This window comes from Jaculus jaculus, chromosome 10, assembly GCF_020740685.1.
Source record: "Jaculus jaculus isolate mJacJac1 chromosome 10, mJacJac1.mat.Y.cur, whole genome shotgun sequence".
Taxonomy (NCBI): domain Eukaryota; kingdom Metazoa; phylum Chordata; class Mammalia; order Rodentia; family Dipodidae; genus Jaculus; species Jaculus jaculus.
The window spans coordinates 65,062,836-65,082,529 of record NC_059111.1 but is presented as its reverse complement, the minus strand read 5'-3'; the positions used below and the strand labels follow the sequence as shown (position 1 = coordinate 65,082,529).

At 43.1% G+C, this 19,694-nt stretch overlaps 1 protein-coding gene across 6 annotated transcripts in view; it reads right to left on the bottom strand.

Annotated features, from left to right (window-relative positions):
- Nucleotides 1-18,469, bottom strand: part of Dync1i1 (dynein cytoplasmic 1 intermediate chain 1) — a 316,826-nt gene extending 298,357 nt beyond the window's left edge. For 3 of the 6 annotated variants that reach the window (XM_045160366.1, XM_004656204.2, XM_045160368.1), the window contains exon 1: nt 448-602. In XM_045160366.1, coding sequence (XP_045016301.1) covers nt 448-591 — 144 coding nt within the window. In that variant the 5' untranslated portion in view covers nt 592-602. Of the gene's footprint in view, nt 1-447; nt 604-17,836; nt 17,980-18,307 lie in introns of those variants that run through there. The other 3 variants (XM_045160369.1, XM_004656201.2, XM_045160367.1) reach the window with 3 other exon arrangements.
- Nucleotides 18,470-19,694: the final 1,225 nt, after the last annotated feature.

Here is a 19,694-nt window from a genome sequence, read left to right as displayed (position 1 = left end):
TCTGTGTGTGTGTGTGTTATTTATTATTGTTAGTTGAAGTTAAAATTGACAATCCACATCAATTCCACAACTGATAAGTTGTAAATTCTAAATTTATCTCCCTGTTTGTGTTTTCTTACTCAACATTTTTCATTCCATGACACCCACAGAGCATAATGGCATCTCCACAGGAAGTCAATATAGGCAGAGAAAACTGTTCACTACCACAGTAGATGTACCAGGCTCTGGTTATCTTGAGGGCCAAGAGCTTCCTACATGGGTGTACATTGTCACATGTAGTTCCCATCACAAAAAACTAATAAGAAAATCTCCCACAGAATCACTGAAGCAAGCATATCTATTTGTTTAAAATTACAAGCAAATGAAAATGAGAAAAAAATATATAGTCTTCATATCTTTCAAAGCACAAATCCATGCAAGCAGATGCTCTGACAAAGATTAACCTACTTTTCTAGTCACTGCAGCATGTCCACAGACGTGTAGAAAATCCACTCTGCCACAAAGAGAAGAGCACAGCCCAGTGCCTGCAGATCCTGTCAGCACAAATGCTGGGTGACACCCTAGGCTCTGAGTATTTGTTATCCATCCCATCAGCACAATCTCTATATCCTTTCAGAAAGCAAACAGCCATCTGAAAAGCTTGGCTGCAAGTTCTCTAGTCTGGCCCAGTGCACAGCATTGTGTACTTGAATGGGCAACTCCACGGTATGAGACAGCATTCAAAACAGATTTCTCACATTGTCCTAAAAGGCTTCAACCTGTTTGATACTACATGCACTACTTTTTTAATTCAAAAAACTTCAATTTAGCTAAAGTTATCTTCAACCATCTGTCTCTCTGAGTGAAAATAGACTTGAATATATTATATGTTAAAGAAAACTCATTTGGGCAGAAGGAATTTTAAGTGGAAGAATTATATCTGGGTTTCAAGACCATGTGAAGGAGTAACCAAATGTGCAAAGTAGCCACTGACATGAACACTTCCATCTCCCTTTCTCTCTGATAGATTACCCTATTCCTTCACTGCAGTGAGAGCTTTTCAAACCAACCACAGTGTTGCAAATCAGAGAGCAGATGCATGGACAAGGGTGCACAGACAGAACTTCTCCACTTTGAGTGGCAACAATTCGAGTGGGAAACGTTGCTAGGAAGGTACTCCCCATGAATTTGGAAATAATGAAAATAGTGAATAGTCAGAGTTAAACTACATCTTCACAAGGCATCTCTCTTGTCAAATGTCATGAAAAAAAGAACAAAGCAGGGCTGGAGAGATGGCTTCCGGTGAATACAACTGTCTGTGAAGCCTAAGGAGCCATGTTTGACTCTCCAAATTCCATGTGAACCAGACACATAAAGGTGAGGCAAGTGCAAAGCTACACATGGCCACTAGGTGGCACAAGTGTCTAAAGTTTGATTTCAGTGACTGAGGCCCTGGCATGCCAATTGTCTCTCTCTCTCTTTCTCTGTCTCTCTCCCTCTTGCTCTCTCTAAATAAAGAGAGAAAACTACTCTCTTCTTGCCTCTGCCTTCCCATGTCTTTCCCATTGTCTTACTTTTCTTCATGATGTGTATTAGAACCTAACATTTAAATACTTTTCATTGTCTATCCTTCCACAGAGCTTAGCCTTCAAAGATGGCAGCTACTTTTTCTACAATGCATTCACGGATGCACTGCCAGTACTCAGGATAGTAACTAGTGTGGAGTACATTCTCAATACATATTTTTAAATGAATGAACAGATTTGGCTTTAAAAACTGTGCCAGAATAAACTTCTTCTTCTCCCTCCCTTATTTTCTGTAACAGTGTTGAAACTCTAGTGGTGTCAAGACACTCCTACATCTGCTCCTCCTCAGCCCACTGGCTTTCATCCTGTGTCCTTGGTTGCCATACTACTGCCACAGCTGCTTCCTGCCTCTGTTCTCTACCCTTTTGAATTTATTTATTGTGTTTTGGGGATTGGGAAATCATGCTGTGGTTAAAGGAGCTTGCTTGAGTTTCTTTCTTTCTTTAACTGGATCAGTGATTTTGTTTTCAAGGTAGGGTCTCACTCTAGCCCAGGATGACTTGGAATTTACTTTGTAGTCTCAGATTGACCTGAAACTCAAACCAACCCTCTTGCTTCCTAAATGCTGAGATTAAAGGTGTGCACCACCAAATGCAGCTGGAACAGTGATTTTTTACCTCCTGACTCTTGGCCTCTGAGATCTCCACACATGACCCAGTCTTGTCCCAATCATGCCCAGTTCAGACTTCTGACACTTAAGAGCCCCACAACCTAGTCTCAGAATAGTTAAGGAGACTGTTTTGTAAGCAACTTTCTATTTTCTTATGAGATACTAGGTTTCTCCCAACAAGTGAAAAGTTGGCATAAGATATAATACATTCTTATATTGGACCTGATGGATACTGCATACTTAAGTTGGATTTTGTGTTGATTCATTACTAAGTTGCAAAGAATTTGACATGCATAAAATAGTCTAATATTTCAGAACTCAAACTCATACCTTAATGGTGCCTATGTGTGTAATAACTGCTGGTCTCCAATCACATCTATACCCGTACCTGAAATATGACAGTTTGCCACATGTAATAAAAAAATATTGATGTCAAGAAACATTGCCAGGCCATGAACATGCACCCACACAGGGCCTTATTTTTCTGGGCGATAAAAACACACCTTCCCCCATGGCTCCAATCCCTGCTATACAGAAACTCTTTGCAGGAAAGGAACTCGGTGAGAAGGGGGGGTGCTGAAGAGAACAGGATAGGATGATGTGCTCATATGTAAGAAAGATAATACCTTGAATACCTGAAAAAAGTCTCTTACACCTTTTTAAGGCAGGGACAACCTAACACCTCACCCCATAGGAAACCTTTAGATTCATAAAATTTTTTTCATTTGCAAAGATTCAGGAAGCCCAAGTACTTGGCTTCATATGGCTAAATTCATCTTTATGTTAATGCAACTGGATAAGAACTCACCAAACCTCTATAATGTAAAAAGTGATGGACTTACCCAACTGACCAATCCAAAAACTCTCTCAACAAGTTGTAATATGGGGCTGGAGAGATGGCTCAGAGGTTAATAAAGGCACTTGCTTGCTAAGCCTGCTCAGATGAGTTCTAGTCCCCAGCACCTACAATGCAGGACATCCGTCTGTGATCCCAACAGGCCTACGGCAATGGAAAGCATAGCTAGGAGAATCTAGAGCTCATGAGCCAGCTGTACTGGCACTTGTCTGCTGCAGCAAGAGACCTTGTTTCAAAGAAGGTGGTAGAAGAACACCAAAAAGCACCTCAAAGTTGCCCTCTGACCTCCACGTGTGCACTGCGGCATGCGCCTGTTTCCCCGACATATACACATATGCAAACCATTAAAGATAAAAAATGTTTAAACTGGAATATGGTTGGTTGGAAAGCAATAGCAACATAGAAAGGGAAAATGGGCCAAGTACATGATAAAGCACAAAGTCCCGAGGACAGCGTGTGGCAGCTGGAGCAAGGAGTGGGCTTTGTTCAGGAGCAGCTGTGGGAGCAGACATAACCTGTGGTTAAGGTGTGAGCTGGAGAACATTTTGTGTGCAAGGAGAGCAGTGCAAGTGAGCTATGGAAGCAGACTCCACAGCTTGTGTTTGTGGAAGAGCACAGTTCAGTAGGACTATTCCACGGAGTCCAGTGGCTTGAGAGTGACACAAGTATAAGGAGGACACCTAGAAAGAGGGTGACTGATGCCATACCCTCAGGCTATGCAGAAGAAATTATTCATTTTCAAGCATTTAATAGTCTTGAAAAGAGATGAAGCATTTACACATTAAGACAATCCAGTCTACTTTAGTGTTAACCTATGCCAACAACTAGAATTAACACTTCCCTTACATATCAACACCTTTGCCTTGCAACAGGAAAAAGTGAGAAATCAGCTTCTAAATAGATATCCTAGCATGTCTAATATACCTGCTTTGCATAACATAAGCATCCAGGGTGGAAAACTCACTTCCTCAAGTTCTCCCTTAGTTTTCTGTTTTGCATACTGCAAAAAGAACATGGTTGTGTATTAGGCAGGGTTCTTTCAAAGAACAGATCAGACAGAGGGTGGACATATTTTCTAGGGGGTTTATTAGAACGGCTTGCAAATGATAGCGTCTGGGTAATACAGCAGTGGTCATCTGCACATGGGAGAAGCTAAGAACCAATCAGCCGGATCCACAAAGCTGGATGCTTCAGTAATGACAATCAAGGTCTTAAAAGGTCTTCAGTCCATGCTGGAACCCAAAGAAGCTGGATTCTGATGTGGGCAAAGGAGAACAACAGCTCCTGAGATAGACTCACTCTCCAGCTAAAAGCTAGGGTAGATAGGCAAACAGCACTGCTTTTTTCCCCTCAAATTTATTTATGTCTCGACCTCTGCTGGGTGCTGCCCACTCTAGGGGAAGGGCTTTTCCCCTTGGTTAATCCTTCCCAGAACTGTCCTTGCAGACCTGCCCAGAGGTATGTTTCTGAGTTGATTCAAAAATCCAATCAAGGGCTGGAGAAATGGCTTAGCGGTTAAGCGCTTGCCTGTGAAGCCTAAGGACCCCGATTTGAGGCTTGATTCCCCAGGACCCACGTTAGCCAGATGCACAAGGGGGCGCACGCGTCTGGAGTTCGTTTTCAGCGGCTGGAGCCCCTGGTGAGCCCATTCTCTCTCTATCTTTCGGCCTCTTTCTCTCTTTGTCTGTCACTATCAAATAAATAAAATAAACAACAACAACAAAATTTAAAAAAAATCCAATCAAGGTAAATAGCAAGATCAACCAACACAGGGAGCTTCTGGCAGTTCCTTTTGGTCTAGCCTCTGCTTTGGAGAAAGTGGACAGATGAGTTGAGTATCCCTAACATATATCATGAGACTATATAGTGAATTCCAGGTCATCCTGGGCTAGAGCAAAACCCTACCTTGAAAAAAAAAATGTATGTATGTATGTATGTATGTTTATGTGTGTGTGTGTGTGTATATATATATATATATATATATATATATATATATATATATATATATATGTTGGTTTTTTTCACACAAAGAGAGACACACAGAGAGAGAATGGGTGCACCAAGATGTCCACCCACTGAAAATGAACTCCAGATGCATGTGCCACTTTGTGCATCTTGTTTCACATGGGTATGGGGGAATCAAACCCAGGTTTTGCAGGCAAACACCATAACCGTTGAACCATCTCTTTGCCCCAGGATCATAGATTCTTAAATTAAGAATAAGGTAACATACTAATTACCTAATATTAGTCTGACTTTTTGTCACTGAGTATTCACAGATAGTCCCCAGTGGATGACACTTGAAATCCTGTGGCATTGGGAACTCACTCCTCACAAGCAGCCCAGTACACTGTCTTCTTTCTTTTTAATGTTATTTACTCTTTTATTCCATAAATTATCATCAGCAGTATTTTAAGCAGCATTTCTTCCCTTTGCTAGTTATTTTAAGTTTTTTAACTTATTAAATTATAACCTCTATATACATACACAATGTACTTTTAAATATTTTTTGTTTATTTATTTATTTGAGAGCAACAGACAGAGAGAAAGAGAGAATGGGCATGCCAGGGCCACCACCCACTGCAAACAAATTCCAGATGCATGCACCCCCTTGTGCATCTGGCTAACATGGGTCCTGGGGAAACGAGCCTCGAACCGGGGTCCTTAGGCTTCACAGGCAAATGCTCAACCACTAAGCCGTCCCTCCCGCCCCAAAATGTACTTTGATAACAATTCTCTTTTGCAATTCTCCTTCATCTCCCTTACCCCACCCCATCTCTACTGAACCTGCTCTTCTTTCCAACTAGTTTTTTGATTTTGATTTCATGAATTTTTGCCCACACCCATCATCCATGGCAACATGTTGACAGGGCCAATTTTGGGCATGTCTTGTGTAGGAAATGGCAGCCACTGTGAGGTCATGAGTGAGGCTGCCGGTGTGTGTCTGGAAGACAGCCTCTCCTTTTCCTGGTCCTTAAGCTCTTACAGTCTATGTACCACCTTCTCCACAATGGCCCCTCAGCTGTAAGAGGGGCCATAGAGATGTCTCATTTTGTTCAGAACTCTCGATTGTCACTTTTTCTTAACACTGTGATGAATTTTGAGTCACCTCAGTAGTCACCTTATTGAGCAGCTTCTCAAGGCTATCAAAGAGCTTCTGTCACGTTGAGATGAACTCTGCTTTTCACTAGAAGTTTGGGATAGAGTTGATAGGTACCCTCAAACCTATTTGCCACATACAGTATCCTTGGATTCAGCATTTTATTTATCTGTGTACATCTTACTGATGCAGGATTTGGGGGTTCAGCAGAAGTCCCCAAAATCTATGAATCCCAATATTGGGTCCTGTCCTACCTTTAACAAAGGATTGATAAAGATGGACTCAAGAAGGATAAATTATGAATTATTACGTTTATTTAGGGTGAATTTACAAAGTTTGGGGTTTATTTAAGGGAAATTTGGGTTTTTAGGGAAAAACTAGAGTGGAGCCATGAGCATGTGGAAGAAAGAAACGAGGTGCTTATGTAGGAAAATCTACAAGAGGCACACAGCATTGGCCCTGAGCTTCCCCATGGAAAGAAGTTAAGAGGGCATGTGGGGGCAGCTTAAGAAAGCATAGCACAGGGAAAATACCAAAGCAGAGACCAAGACGTGCCAATGAGAAATTAGTAGTAAAGAGAATTACACTCATGGTTATTTGAAGTTTAGAGAAGTTACACAGGTATCATGCCTAGAGTTAGAGAAAGCACCCACGTGGTAGGTCTAGAGTGTAAGGGAAACGTGCACGTGGTAGATTCAGAGACTGGAGGAAAACTAAATATGTAATTAAAGTGAGAAGTAAGAATGACCCCAAAATGTGAAGCAGGGGCAAGCAAAAAATTTCCCAGGCCAACAAGCAGTATTCTGTTCTCTCCACACCCAGGCTGGACAGCTGGGGGGTGGGGTAGGAGAGCTGGACGCAGTCTATCCCTGTGACCAGACTGACAAGAGGCTGAGAGAGGGAGGAGTAAAAACTGCTCAGACACGGGCAGGCCTTCATACTGGATTGAAAATGGAATCTTTCACAAGATTTAGGTATGCAAGGGAAGGCTTGATTGGTTTATAAGTTGGAAAGGTAGACCCCAAAGGGCAGGCCACTTGGTAGTATGCTGGACCGTGGGCAGCAGGGGGTACTGTAGCTGAATCTTGATTCATTCATGCCAGGGACAGGTGGTATGGATTCCCTCTGGTCCTCAGTTTCTGACTGAAATTGCGCAAAAGCTAGCTTCCTCCCATTTCTCCTTCACCACAAGCTTAATGCTGCTCCCTTTAAGTTCCTCCCACTTTGCATTCAAGAAATAGTGGGGCACTGAATGTGGTGGCGCAAACTTGTGGTCAGAGCACCTGTGATATGGTACAATATCAAGAGTTCAAGACCAGACTAGGCTAGATGAGTCCCTGTCACAAACAAAGTGAAAGCAGAAAGCTCAGGCAGAGACCAAGTGCACAGTGTGAACAGCTGAGCCACCCGGCCCTCTCTCTATCCTACCCAGACTCCCACTTGTCAACCCTTCTCCTATGACTCTGACTCTATACACATGAGCCTTCTAGCTTTCTGGAATTCATGATTTGGCCATAGTGAATTTGTACTATACTACATTTTGCTTAATGTTACTTTAGGGTGTTGTAGGGCAGGCCTAGAGTTGCTGGAAGTGTGGCTCAACAGACCTGAATTACCAGACCAGAGTGGAATCTATTTTTACATGCTAAAACTGAGGTCACCTTACAAGCCAGGAAAGATACTGACCATGTATTTACCCATAACCAGGCCCCACTATTAAGGACAGACAACACCATTCTGCACAACCCTAACTCACAAAGACCAAGCTCCCTTCCAGAATGCCAGGAGTTACAAGTTTGATTTCAGTGGCTGAGGCCCTGGTGCGTCGATTCTCTCTCTGTGTCTGCCTGTCTCTTTCTCTATATAATAATAACAACAACTATAAGTCAGTGTAAGTTCCTCTGAGTCCCAAATGTCCAACTGATCATTTCCTTCATCTCAGGAAGTCAATTTTTGTATTAAACATGCCAAATAACCCAAGGGAAAAAAAGATAAATGCTCTAAGGAATAGAAATTCAAGTAAGATTTATTCCTTTAAGTCTTGCCACAACACTAGGAAATGGATATTTTTATCAATTATGTCTTACAGATTAAGAAAACAAGACAGAGTCAGGCAAAGTAATTTGTTAAACTCACACATATCCTAAGCACTCAAGTTGGGATTTGAACTCCAGTTCCAGAAGTCATGTTAATCTTTTTTTTTTTAATTAATTAATTTATTTATTGGAGATAGAGAAAAAGCAGATAGAGAGAATGGACATACCAGTGCCTCTAGCCACTGCAAATGAATGCCAAATGCATGCACCACCTTGTACATCTGGCTTACATGGATACTGGGGAATTGTATCTGGGTCCTTAGGCTTCACACGCAAGTGACTTAACTGCTCAGCAATCTCTCCAGCCCCATCTTTTATTTCTTAATCATAATGACTTTATTTTTTTGCATCAAATCAAGCCCAAGAACAAAAGAGGAAAATGAAAATTAAGACATCAGCAGAAATGGTTTTGCCTGGATCGCACTGAAGTGTGAGCCATCTGCAAATGTAAAGAAGTAAAGATTTAGTAAATTATTAATCAGTTCCCTTCTTTGAATCCCACTGTACATTATTAAATCACCTTTTATCATATATAATTACCATCTGATATGTAATGTACAAGACAGCATATAACCACATGTTGATATAATTAAGCTTTTCTGCTTTGCTGATTATACGTCAGTCCCTAAGATCTAAACTCCTCATTTTGAGGGACCCAACAGGAACTCAGTTTTGCTCAAGGCTAGTACTCTGTAAGTCCTAACTGAATATTTTGGCTAGAGTAAAAAAGCTACTGAAAGAAAGGAAGCAAGTTTTCATTCCTACACATATTTTTTACTCATTATCAATAAAAGGCCAAATTGGGAAGTTCAGATTTTCAAGAACCTATTATTCCTCATAGGCTAAAATCATTCATATGTATTTTTATACTCTAAATAAGAATTCTATCAGTTGCTACCAGAGTTGGATGACAGCCTCAGAAGTATTTCCTAGAGACTGGTTATCCTCAGCAGTAGGCAGATCTCATGTAGTCTCCTCCCCCTTGAGAGTCATTTGGGTGACTGTCAAAAATTCCAGATCGCCTCCCATAGGATTACATTTAAAGACTCCTTTGAAGTAAGCCAAAACCACATGACTGGCTTTGGCTAATGACATGCAGCAGAGTTTAGCCATGTGGCTTCTGGGAGGTGTAATCTCTGGTAGGCAATTAGCCACAGGAAGGGGAGAAGGCTAGTTTTAGGGAAAACCTCTCTCGGATCCAATGTTTTAAGTGAGGATGATGGCCATCAACAAAAGTTCTTGTAGACCCACTGCATACGTGGAACATGTGTATGAACAATCTTTTGTTGGGCTGTTCTGCTGAGGCGATGGGGAGGGCGGTGATTCTTACTGCATCCTGATAGTCTGGCCTGATCAGCACCCCCTCCCCATGATGAACTCTACCCCAATGAATTGGGATTCTCATTATTTTCTCCTTCCCTGAGTTAGTGTTGTCACCTGTCAAGTTGCCTTCCTTCCTGGCCCATGGCTGTGAGGAGGGTATTAAGTCAAAGAAAGCACTAGAAGTCCTTAAGAACCACATTGCCACCAGACCGTATGCTCTGGTTAAAAGCAACATTCATTCTGTGTTTTCACTCACAGAGTTGAGCAAACATTCTTCACGCACTGCTCAGATCAACTTGCCCAGCATTCCAGGGTCCTGACATTCTCACAAGTAAACTTTCACTCAAGTTCTTAGGTATGTGGCTCAGCCTGGGCAGAATGAACCAGAGAAAGAAGGTAATGGAAGGGTACCTTCCTCCTCCTCCTCCACTCCACCTTAAATAAAAATCTGTATCCTATTGGTTCTCAAGTGTAGGGATTCATATTTCTTTATTTTGAAAAACAAGGTACTCTCAAGGGAATTGAGCACAGTTGTCCATTTAATTGCATGACGTGAGATATGGGATTTCAGTCTTGCTTGACATGCCAATTGCTTCTCAGCAGTATTTGAAAATATATATATATATATCTTGGAAGAGGAATTCAGGAAATCTGTAAGTATTCAAAACCCCAAATCTGGCCTTAACACTGTCCCTGGGTGGCCCATGTTTGCATCTGGAGATTTAGTTTGGCATTTTAACTTATGTAAATAGATTCTAGCTTCCCTCTGAGCCTGAAGGCATTCAAGCAGGGAGGCTCCTCTTTCCAAATCGGGGTAACCTATACCTTTAGAGTGAACAAAGTCACACTTTTGAAGGAAGCAGACAGAGAAGGTTTCTGTTATTCTCCTTCCACAAAATACACATTAATTCCCACAACCCCTTGCTATTTTGATACTAGCAGGGTGCACATTGTAACAGAAGAGGAAGGTCACTTTAAAAGAGGATACTGTCTAAACACACATCCCCCTGGGCCTTCTGTCCTTTCAGTCATCCAAACCCACCAACGACTGACCTGCTGCAGCCTGGTTCTGAGACAAGACTCACCTGAGTTCACACTTATTTTAACATTCAACAACTTGATAAACATTTAAACACTTCCACATGGTATGCTGTAGAATCTAAAACTTCATTCTAAAGGAGAAAACTTGTTCCAACACAATTAGTGAAATCTTCATCTTGTCCAACAAATAGGCACTATTTCAGGACTGAACAGACAAACTAACTTGCATTCCAAAAGGATTGTAGACAAAGGAAATCTAATGTGTTCTCATTTATTCATTAGAGCTATTTAACTATACTCATTAGTTGTGACTTCACTCTATGCAGTAGAATAATATATAAATTTTACAATGAATCAAAATCTCCTTCCTATCAGAAAGGAACTGAAGTTCTAAACTATTCAGATTACAAGCCAGAAGGAAAGAATTCACCTAAGGACTTCACGGGGGTGGTGGGGGGGACGTAGGACCCAAACCGCCTCGCCTGTCATTGCGAGAATGAAGATTCCCAGGACCCGCCTCGCCAGCGCACTACTGCTCCACGTGAGTGTGCCGCAGGGAGGCAAGGCTGCCAACACTCGAAGTGCTACCAAGCCCACATGTGCAGTGCAGCCAGGTACACCGTGGGTGCTGTATTTCAGGAAGTGGATGTTTTTACTAACTGCACTGAAACAGCCCGAGGGGAAGGAATTCAATCCTATAAGTAAAAGGAAAGTAAGCGGGATTTATTATGCCTAGCAGTTCAGAGCAAACAAAGCTTACTGAGTGTCATCTATATGTCAGACCCTCTGCTGGGAGATAGAAGGATATATCAGGACTGGGGTTAGGGAGATAATTTAGTTGGTAAAGTGTTTGCCTTTCACGCACAAAGACCTGAGTTCAATCTCTAGAAGTCGGGACTCCAGAGCACTCTGGGTAGGGTGGCACACACTTGTAATCCCAATTCTGAGAAGGTAGAGGAAGAGGGTCCCTTCTGCTCACTGGCCAGTCCATCTAGTCTCCTTGTTGAGCTCCAGGCCAATGAGAGACTTTGTTTCCAAAGGTGGGTAGATGGGCTGGAGAGAAGGCTTAGCAGGCAAGGCACTTGCCTGTAAAGCCTAAGAACCCAGGTTCACTTGCCCCGAAGCCACATAAGCCAGATGAACAAGGTGGTGCATGCCATTTGCAGTGGCCACAGGCCTCAAACTCTCTCTCTTTCTCTGAAAATACATAAGTGAAATATTTTTAAAATGTGAATGATGTTTCTGAGAAGGGCACCTGAGGTTGTCCTCTAGTCTCCACAGGCATGTACGCGCACAGGAAAAAGAAGGCTGTGTCAGAGAGCCTACAGTGTAGAAGGAAAGGAGGTGAATACATGCATAAGTGAATATAAGTCAAAGTAATTGTTTTCCTAAAAGTGTATCTTTGATTCAAAGGAAGGCAGGGTCATACCCATCCCAGAGAAGAGAAGATGTGTTTGAACACTTGGTCCCAGTTGGTGCTGCTATTTAGTAGGTGAGACCTGGCTAGAGAAAATGGATCACTGCAAGCAGGCTTTGAGATTATATAACACAGCCCTATGCCCTGTTATCATCCTCCTGTCTCTTCCTGACTGGTGAGGAATGTGACAGGCCACTACTGCTCTCGTATCCATGCCTTCCCCACTATGATAAATTGTATTCCCAGGAACTGTAAGCCCAAATAACCCATTCTTCTTTAAGCTGCTTCTTGTTAGGCCTTTGGTGACAGCAATGAGAAAAGTAATTAATAAAAAAGTTAGAAGAGTGATGATTTCTGTTGGATAGAAGAAAGCATCTCCCATTCATTGAGTTCACTGTCCTCTGGGCCTTGTGCTCTCAAGGTCTATAGCCCTTCTGATAACTCTGTGAGGCAGGCATTGTCATGCTCATTTTACAGATGAATAAACCTAGGTTCCCATAGGTAGTTATTTGGTAGGATATCTCACGTCTTCCCATTATGTTATGCCATCTTTTAAATGTAATTATCATGTAAAAAGCCAAAGAACTGGGCTAAAATTACACAAGAAAAATTGTCACTGGGAAAACTACAGCATCTTAGGAAAGGTCTCTTTATGTTGGTAGCATTGACAAGTCAGGTCCCATAATCCTATATGTGGACTCTGTCTTGCCTTACAGGAAGCTCAGCTGCTCCCCAAGCCTCTCCCACCAGATGCTGGTTGCAGCCCCTCCTCCCACCTGTGATGAGTGGAAATTATCTCCAGACATTGCCCAGTAGTCCCTTGGCTGAGAATCACTGATTTATAGACATACTGGAATGGCCACTTTTTCTTACTGAACATCTTTAACTGCAGAAATGAGCTATGTACACACTCATTTGTACCTGAAAGCTGGAAGTGATTGCTACCACTCTGCATAGCTCCTTCCTATTGACCCCAGCCTTCTCTAACTTCAACCACAAAGACAAAAGCTGGTGCACCTGACTGACAGTAACCATGCCACAATGACCCACAGCATAGAGCTCCCATACTAGAGATATGTGCCATCACTGTTCAGTGATGTTCAGTGGCACCTGCATGACCTGGGCCTTATTTTGTAAACAGGATACAGGAATGGGAGACCTGCAGCTTCCATCTGTATGTTTTCCTAAATTTAATCTATCAGATAATTTGCTCTCTTGTTACCTCCCTGTTCTCAAAGACCTCGCTTCCATACTATGAGAGGAACAGAGACAGAGACAGAGAGAAGAGAATCCAAATCTTAGTGAAGCTTAGCCATAAGATATAAAACACTCCTTTGCTAAATAGCTTTTCACAAAATGTTTCTATCAATTACTATAGTATTTAGATGTTAATTAAAATCAATAGATGATGTATCGTGTTATCTTTAAATTCCAATATTTATAATATTTTGAAAACCACATCATTAAAATTATTTTAAATTTATGAAGAAAAATGTTAGATGTCCACCAAAAACTAAAAAGGAAGCACTGGGAGAATTGTTAAAAGCTCTTCAGAGTCCATTGTGTTATAGCATGGTTAATGCACTGATACCTGTGGCCATGCAGATCTAGGCACCATAATGTCTGAAACCCATTCCTTTTATTATAAAGAATATCCTCAATTCTAACAAAGTTTCTGCTTTCTGCATTGTCATTCTGAACACATCAGCTTGTCTAAAACAATGGGTTTTTCCATAAGAGTATGGCAAAAAAAACCAAAAAACAAAAAACAAACAAACAAACAAAAAAAACAGGTAAGGATAAGCCTTAAGTCATGTTTTGGCAGAAAGAGCAGCTGCTTGAGAGGGCTTCAGGATTGATAGGAATTGAAGACAAAAGCACAGAGGAAGTATGGCAAATACTTCACCACCTCCCAATATTTAATACCAAGCCAGTATTCTGGATCACAGCAGTCGGCATATCAACTAAGCCCCAGAAAACTGAGCGATCTGGAAGGAAATACATCTTTACAATGGAACAAATTTTTACCTGCATCTACTCTGGTCAGATAATCTTGGGGCTGTATGAGAATCACTGAGAGTCACTATGCATTTGGTATTCTGCAAGATTCCTGGCAGGACATGAGAGTCACATGAGTGAGGCTTCATTGCATATCAAGAAAGCAGAGCTTGCTTATCATCTACCACACTGAGCAGTGTATAATTTTCTTATTCTCTGTGTTATCACTGTTAGGCTTTTCCTATCAGCAGCAAGCATATTTCAGAGGGACACACAGTGCTACCACAATAAAAAGCTACACTAAACAGTACTTTTTGGCAACCCACATAGATAAAAACACAATGAGATGTGGTGGGAAGGAAATAAACAGGGCTTGGAATTCAACTGATCTGCATTTGAAATCTAAAACTTCTCTAGCCAGCCTCATGTGGCCTGGCCAACCGGCTGAATGTTCTAAGCTCCTCCTTAAATGTGTAAAAAGACAAAACATGGCTACCTGGATGGAGTGTTAGGGTAATTGATAAACAAGTGAAAGGTAATAAAGCTCCAAGTGTGAACTAGATGCATGGCCTGTGAATGACCAGTGTTAGCAGGGACATTTGCCACTGCTGGAGGCCCCAGTGGGCTCTAGCGCAGGTCCATGTCCAGGGTCCTGACATAACAGTTAGGTTTAAATTAAAAGCAAGAGGTATGCATAACTAAGTAGGCCAGGTGAAGGTGTGTGACTGCCCATCACTGACTCCAGATTGTCCTGGTTCTGGTCTGTCTTGCAAGAAGCTCTGACAAGTGGTCATAACTGTATGAAATCTCTTCCTGTGATACAAGTTCCTCCTCTGGCTGGCACCCTGGCTTCTCTCCTGTCATGATGATTAGTTACCCCTGCCTTTTCATTTCTCAGAGAGAAAAATGACCCCAGTGGGTGAGTTCCGGATCATAGATGCCACACAGACCTGACTTGAACATTACCTCAGACACTTGCTAGCCATGACCTTTAGTATATCCCTTAACTTTGTTTCATGGGGAAAGTGTGAAGCATGGTCTCTATTTCAGGGGCTTCACCTAAGGACTAAAAAGAACTCATGCATTGGAGGGATGGCTTAGCAGTTAAGGCACTTGCCTACAGAGCCAAAGGACCCAGGTTCGATTCCCCAGGACCTACATAAACCAGATGCACAAGGTGGTACATGTGTCTGGAGTTTGTTTGCAATGGCTAGAGGCCCTGGTGCACCCACTTTTCTTTTCTCTCTCTCTCTCTCTCTCTCTCTCTCTCTCTCTCTCTCTCTCTCCTTCTTTATTTCTGTCAAATAAATTTTAAAAAATAAAAATTACATAATAATAAAGGCTGATATCTTAGAACTGAAAACAAACCATTTGGAATTGCTGTATCATACAGGTGAATGACTGAAAATCTAGGCCTTGACTTCTGGGTTCAAACCCTGACCTTGCAACCTGAACACATGTCAGAAAGTTATTTGACATTTCTGTGTAATAATTTATTTCTGTGAAATAGAGCTATATGCAATATCTGGCATATAAGCTTTTGTTTGGTGAGGACTAAAATAAATATGAATGTGAACAGACCTTAAAAATGAAATGCCTGGTAAATCAACTTTAGCTTTATTTAGTGGATACAGTGTGATGATGACACAGTAATAATGGAAGAGACTTGTTTTTACATTTAGTGGATACAGTGTGGTGAGAGCAAAGTAATTAGAAGAAATACTTATTTTAAAAGCAGATTTGTGTGATCCCTTCATTTGATGCTAGGCTAAATTACAGAAAGTGGGGAGAACAGTAGGTTACCTATAAGGTAGAGGGTAAAGCCTCTGACACCGTTTGCCTTAGAGGTGGGCCTGGTTTGGCATGCGTTTTACACTACTGCTCTACCCAGCTTTCTGAGTACAAAGAATGGATTCCCAAGAACTGCTTGCCACTGCACTGAAACCAAGAAGGGAAAGGATCCCTTTGTAAATGTAAACTTGGGGATTGTTACTTTTAGAAGGGAGAAGTGTTGTGGGAAAGTGCACAGCTTGTCTCTCTTCCCATTTCAGAAGCTGGCCAGGAACAGGACACCCCAGACCAGTAGCTTAAGAACTCTGCTCCTGTCTTTCTGAGTGTTGAGTTTCTCTTCTCTGCCCATATTCCTAAGTAAGATGACCCCTAATGACATAACCTTTAAAGGCCAAACAATCTCAAGCATGTTCTCATGGTGTAGGAAAGGGGGGAAGGCTGGAAATGAGGAAAGACTGTCAACCACCCACCCCCTTCCTCCTGGAAGGCAGCGAATGGAAAGCCAGTGTCCCAGAAATCCAAACAGGGGCAAGGGTGCCTGAAGTTTAAACAAGCAAGAGGTGCACAGAATATTCGGGGACAAAAATGGAGCTTAGATCTGGACAGTTTTGAAAAGTATGCTGTGGGTCTTTAACCACACTGTGGAAACATTTCATTGGCAGTGCTAGATTGCTGAAGGGATGTCTCCTAGGGTTTTGTAATAAATCCTGCAGCATCAGCTCCAATAAAGAGAACATTGAGCCTTGGGGCTAGGAATTTGGGATTTGCTTTCATTAAGAATCATGCTCAGAGGAAGGGAGTTAAGCCTCCTGCCTACAGCAAACCTTTTTGAGGAGCATACGTGACGTTGTAAATAATCAGAGGAAGTATTATATTATGACGAGAAACTAGAGATTAGATTTGCACTGGATGTTCCCATTTCAAATTCACTAACACTAATCGACAGGTTTTTGAATAATTTCTACAGTTGTACGAAAAGTATTCAAGATAAACAGCCACCCACATCCATGCTGTTGGCCGAGGGTTTTTTCCTTTTCTTTCTTTCTTTCTTTCTTTCTTTCTTTTTTTTTAACTGCAGGCTCCGTGTGTCTCCGTCTCAGTTCTGTTTTCTGCTAGTCTGGAATGTTTGGAAGCAATTTTTCACAACTCTGAACTGCATGAAGTCTGCAGTGCTCGCTAGAAAAGCATTTCCAGGCAAGAAAATGGCTGGCTACTTGCCCCTTACTTAGGTGTGGTAGAGGCCAGGATAACCAATATATGCCTCTTCCGCCCGTCCGCCAGTGGGATTTCCTAATTTCCTGTGCTGGCGGACCTGTGTTTAACCTTTCCCAAGGTCCAAGGCTCGGCACCCTCAGTTCCCATCCCTGCTTCCAAGGACCACTGCCGGCAGGATGACGGCGCACGGCGTTGTTAAGGCCAGAGCGATTCCGGGTGGAAGTGGGGGAAGGCAGCCGCGAAGGTGTGCTTACCGAAACATATCCCGCGGCCTTACTTTTTTTTTTCTCCAGGAGAGAGGGAAACTGGCCTCTGTGGCTGGAGTGTTTAATTAACGCTCTGCTGGAAGTGCATTCGCTCCCTCCGACTTGGCGGGCAGCGACATCATCGCAGAGCTTTGCAGACAGCTGAGCATGTAATCAAACAGCATCCTTTCCCCGGTCCGCAGGTACCACCCGGGAGCAGGTTTCCCAGCACTCCCCCCCCCCCCCCGCCTCCCCTGGGAGCGCCCGGGGATGTCCCTCCCAGTTGACAAGGTGGGCGACAAGGTGATGACACCCGTGACCCCTTTCCTCTTCTGCCCGCTCCTCTCGGATCCAACTGCAGCCAGGGTTACCGCTTGGGGGCTCTGGTGGCCTTTGGGCCCCGGGGAGTCGCGGCAGGAGCCTGGGGAAGGGGACCCGGTAGTGAGCGGCTAGAGGTGGCCGTAGTGGTCGCCACCACTGCCCTGCTCCGGGTGCGGCGCGGATGACACCCAGCTGCGGGGACGCGGGGATGCGACCTCGGGCCCCGAGGGACCGCGGCGAGGGGGGGGCGGGCTTTACCTGGACGCGGTCCGCGGCGGAGGCTCGGGGTTCCCGGGCGGCGGCGGCGGAGGAGGAGGAGCGGCGGGAGGACCGAGGGCGGGCGGGCAGGATGTGCTGTCTCACGCTGCGCCCGCGGCTCGGCTCGGCTCGGCTCGCGCTCCTCCGGGAGCGATCACTTCCTCTCTCCCGAGCCTGACACTGACAGCGCCTCGGCACCCGGTCGCGGGGCTCGCCCCGCCCCGGCCCGCACCCTCCCTCCGCTGCGGCACCCCGCTGAGCCTTCCCGGGTGGCGGGCAAGAAACCTGAGGACCACAGGCAGCTCTCACAGCCTTCTGCCAAGGGCAGGACGTGCACCTGAGTCACTGTAGACAGAAGACCTTCAGTGTTTGGAGGAGCTCCTCCTGACTTGTCACCATTGCACAACTTTCACTCCCAGGCAGCTAAACTTTGAGGTCATTTAAACAGAAAGAGACAAAGCTCAGACTCACCCGCTGTTCATGCTAACAGGTGTGAATGATCCTAATTTGTTCACAGAAGGAAATGCACACACGAACATACGTGCATAGATATATGTACACAATATATATATGTGTGCTACATAAATGCACACAAATGCATGTATGTACATACATATGCGTATGTGTATTACAACGTGCATAGATTTTGCTTCCACCTTGTTGCTTCTGAGAGGTCCTAACTTAAAAATACGAATAAACAGACTTGGATTCCTCCAAAGCTTATAATCACGGCTAAGTTATGACTTCCAAATTGGGATGTTCAGGGTGAGAGACTGGCACCATTTTAGAAACATGCTTTCCATGCTTTTTTTCTTGAATATCTGCGCCATCAGTGTGCAGGTATGGATGGAAGTGTCGCAGGCAGGGACCTTCCCTTGATTGTTGCTATGTATGTCTCTGTATGTAGAACAATGTTTGATGAGTCATAGGTATTTAAATATTTACAAATATACCAACTCTCAAGTACTACAATAATTTCAAATTATGACCCAATTGTAAATCCAGTATCATACTTACATTGTTTTTACAATGATAACTACCTGGCTAGTCTTGTGACCATAAACATGGCTAAAAAGGGAGGCTGAATGCCTTTAAGTAGGAAATATTCAAGTTATTTCCAGAAGTAAATATTTCCAGATGTAAATAGCACTGTCATTTATGCAGTCTGCTTAACACCTGTCAATTCTACACACATTTTATCTGAAACTTTCCATAACCTGGTAGTAGATTAAAATATCATGTTGTTACCTACCCCTTTAAAAAGAAATTTGAATTTCAATACAGTTAATGATCTTGCCAAAGTGCCATCTTTCCTGGGTACTTGGCTGAGCTTTAAACCCCATTCATTTACCAGTGTGGCTCACCTTAGCCAAAGGGCCTGTCTTCACAACACCAGGTTGTTGAGTGACTATTGCCTTCAGAGCATTTGCTGTATTTGGAATGATTCAAAAATGAAGACAATGCAGTCTCTCTTCTCATGGGGTTAGCAGCCTGTTGGAAGAGGAAGGAAGAATGAAGGTGGCATAATGAAAACAACTGTGAATGCAGATGTTTGAAATGAATAGCTGCTGTTTGTAACAGCATAAATGAAGAGACCATTTCCAAACACAAGCAAAACTCCAGAAAAGAGAAAATACAAAACGTACTCAGCCAATGGCCAGTGGACCCAAGTTTTAAGAATGACATGGGATGGAGGTGGGCAGGATACTAAGGGCATTTGAGAATGAGACTTAGAAGTGATTTCTGGGGCATCTATGGGAAGAAGACTGGAAGAAGCAAAGGCTGAAAGGAACAGATGGAAGTTCCTTGTGACAGACAGCTCAGGCCAGGATGCTTCAAGTGTATTAGCACAAATAGC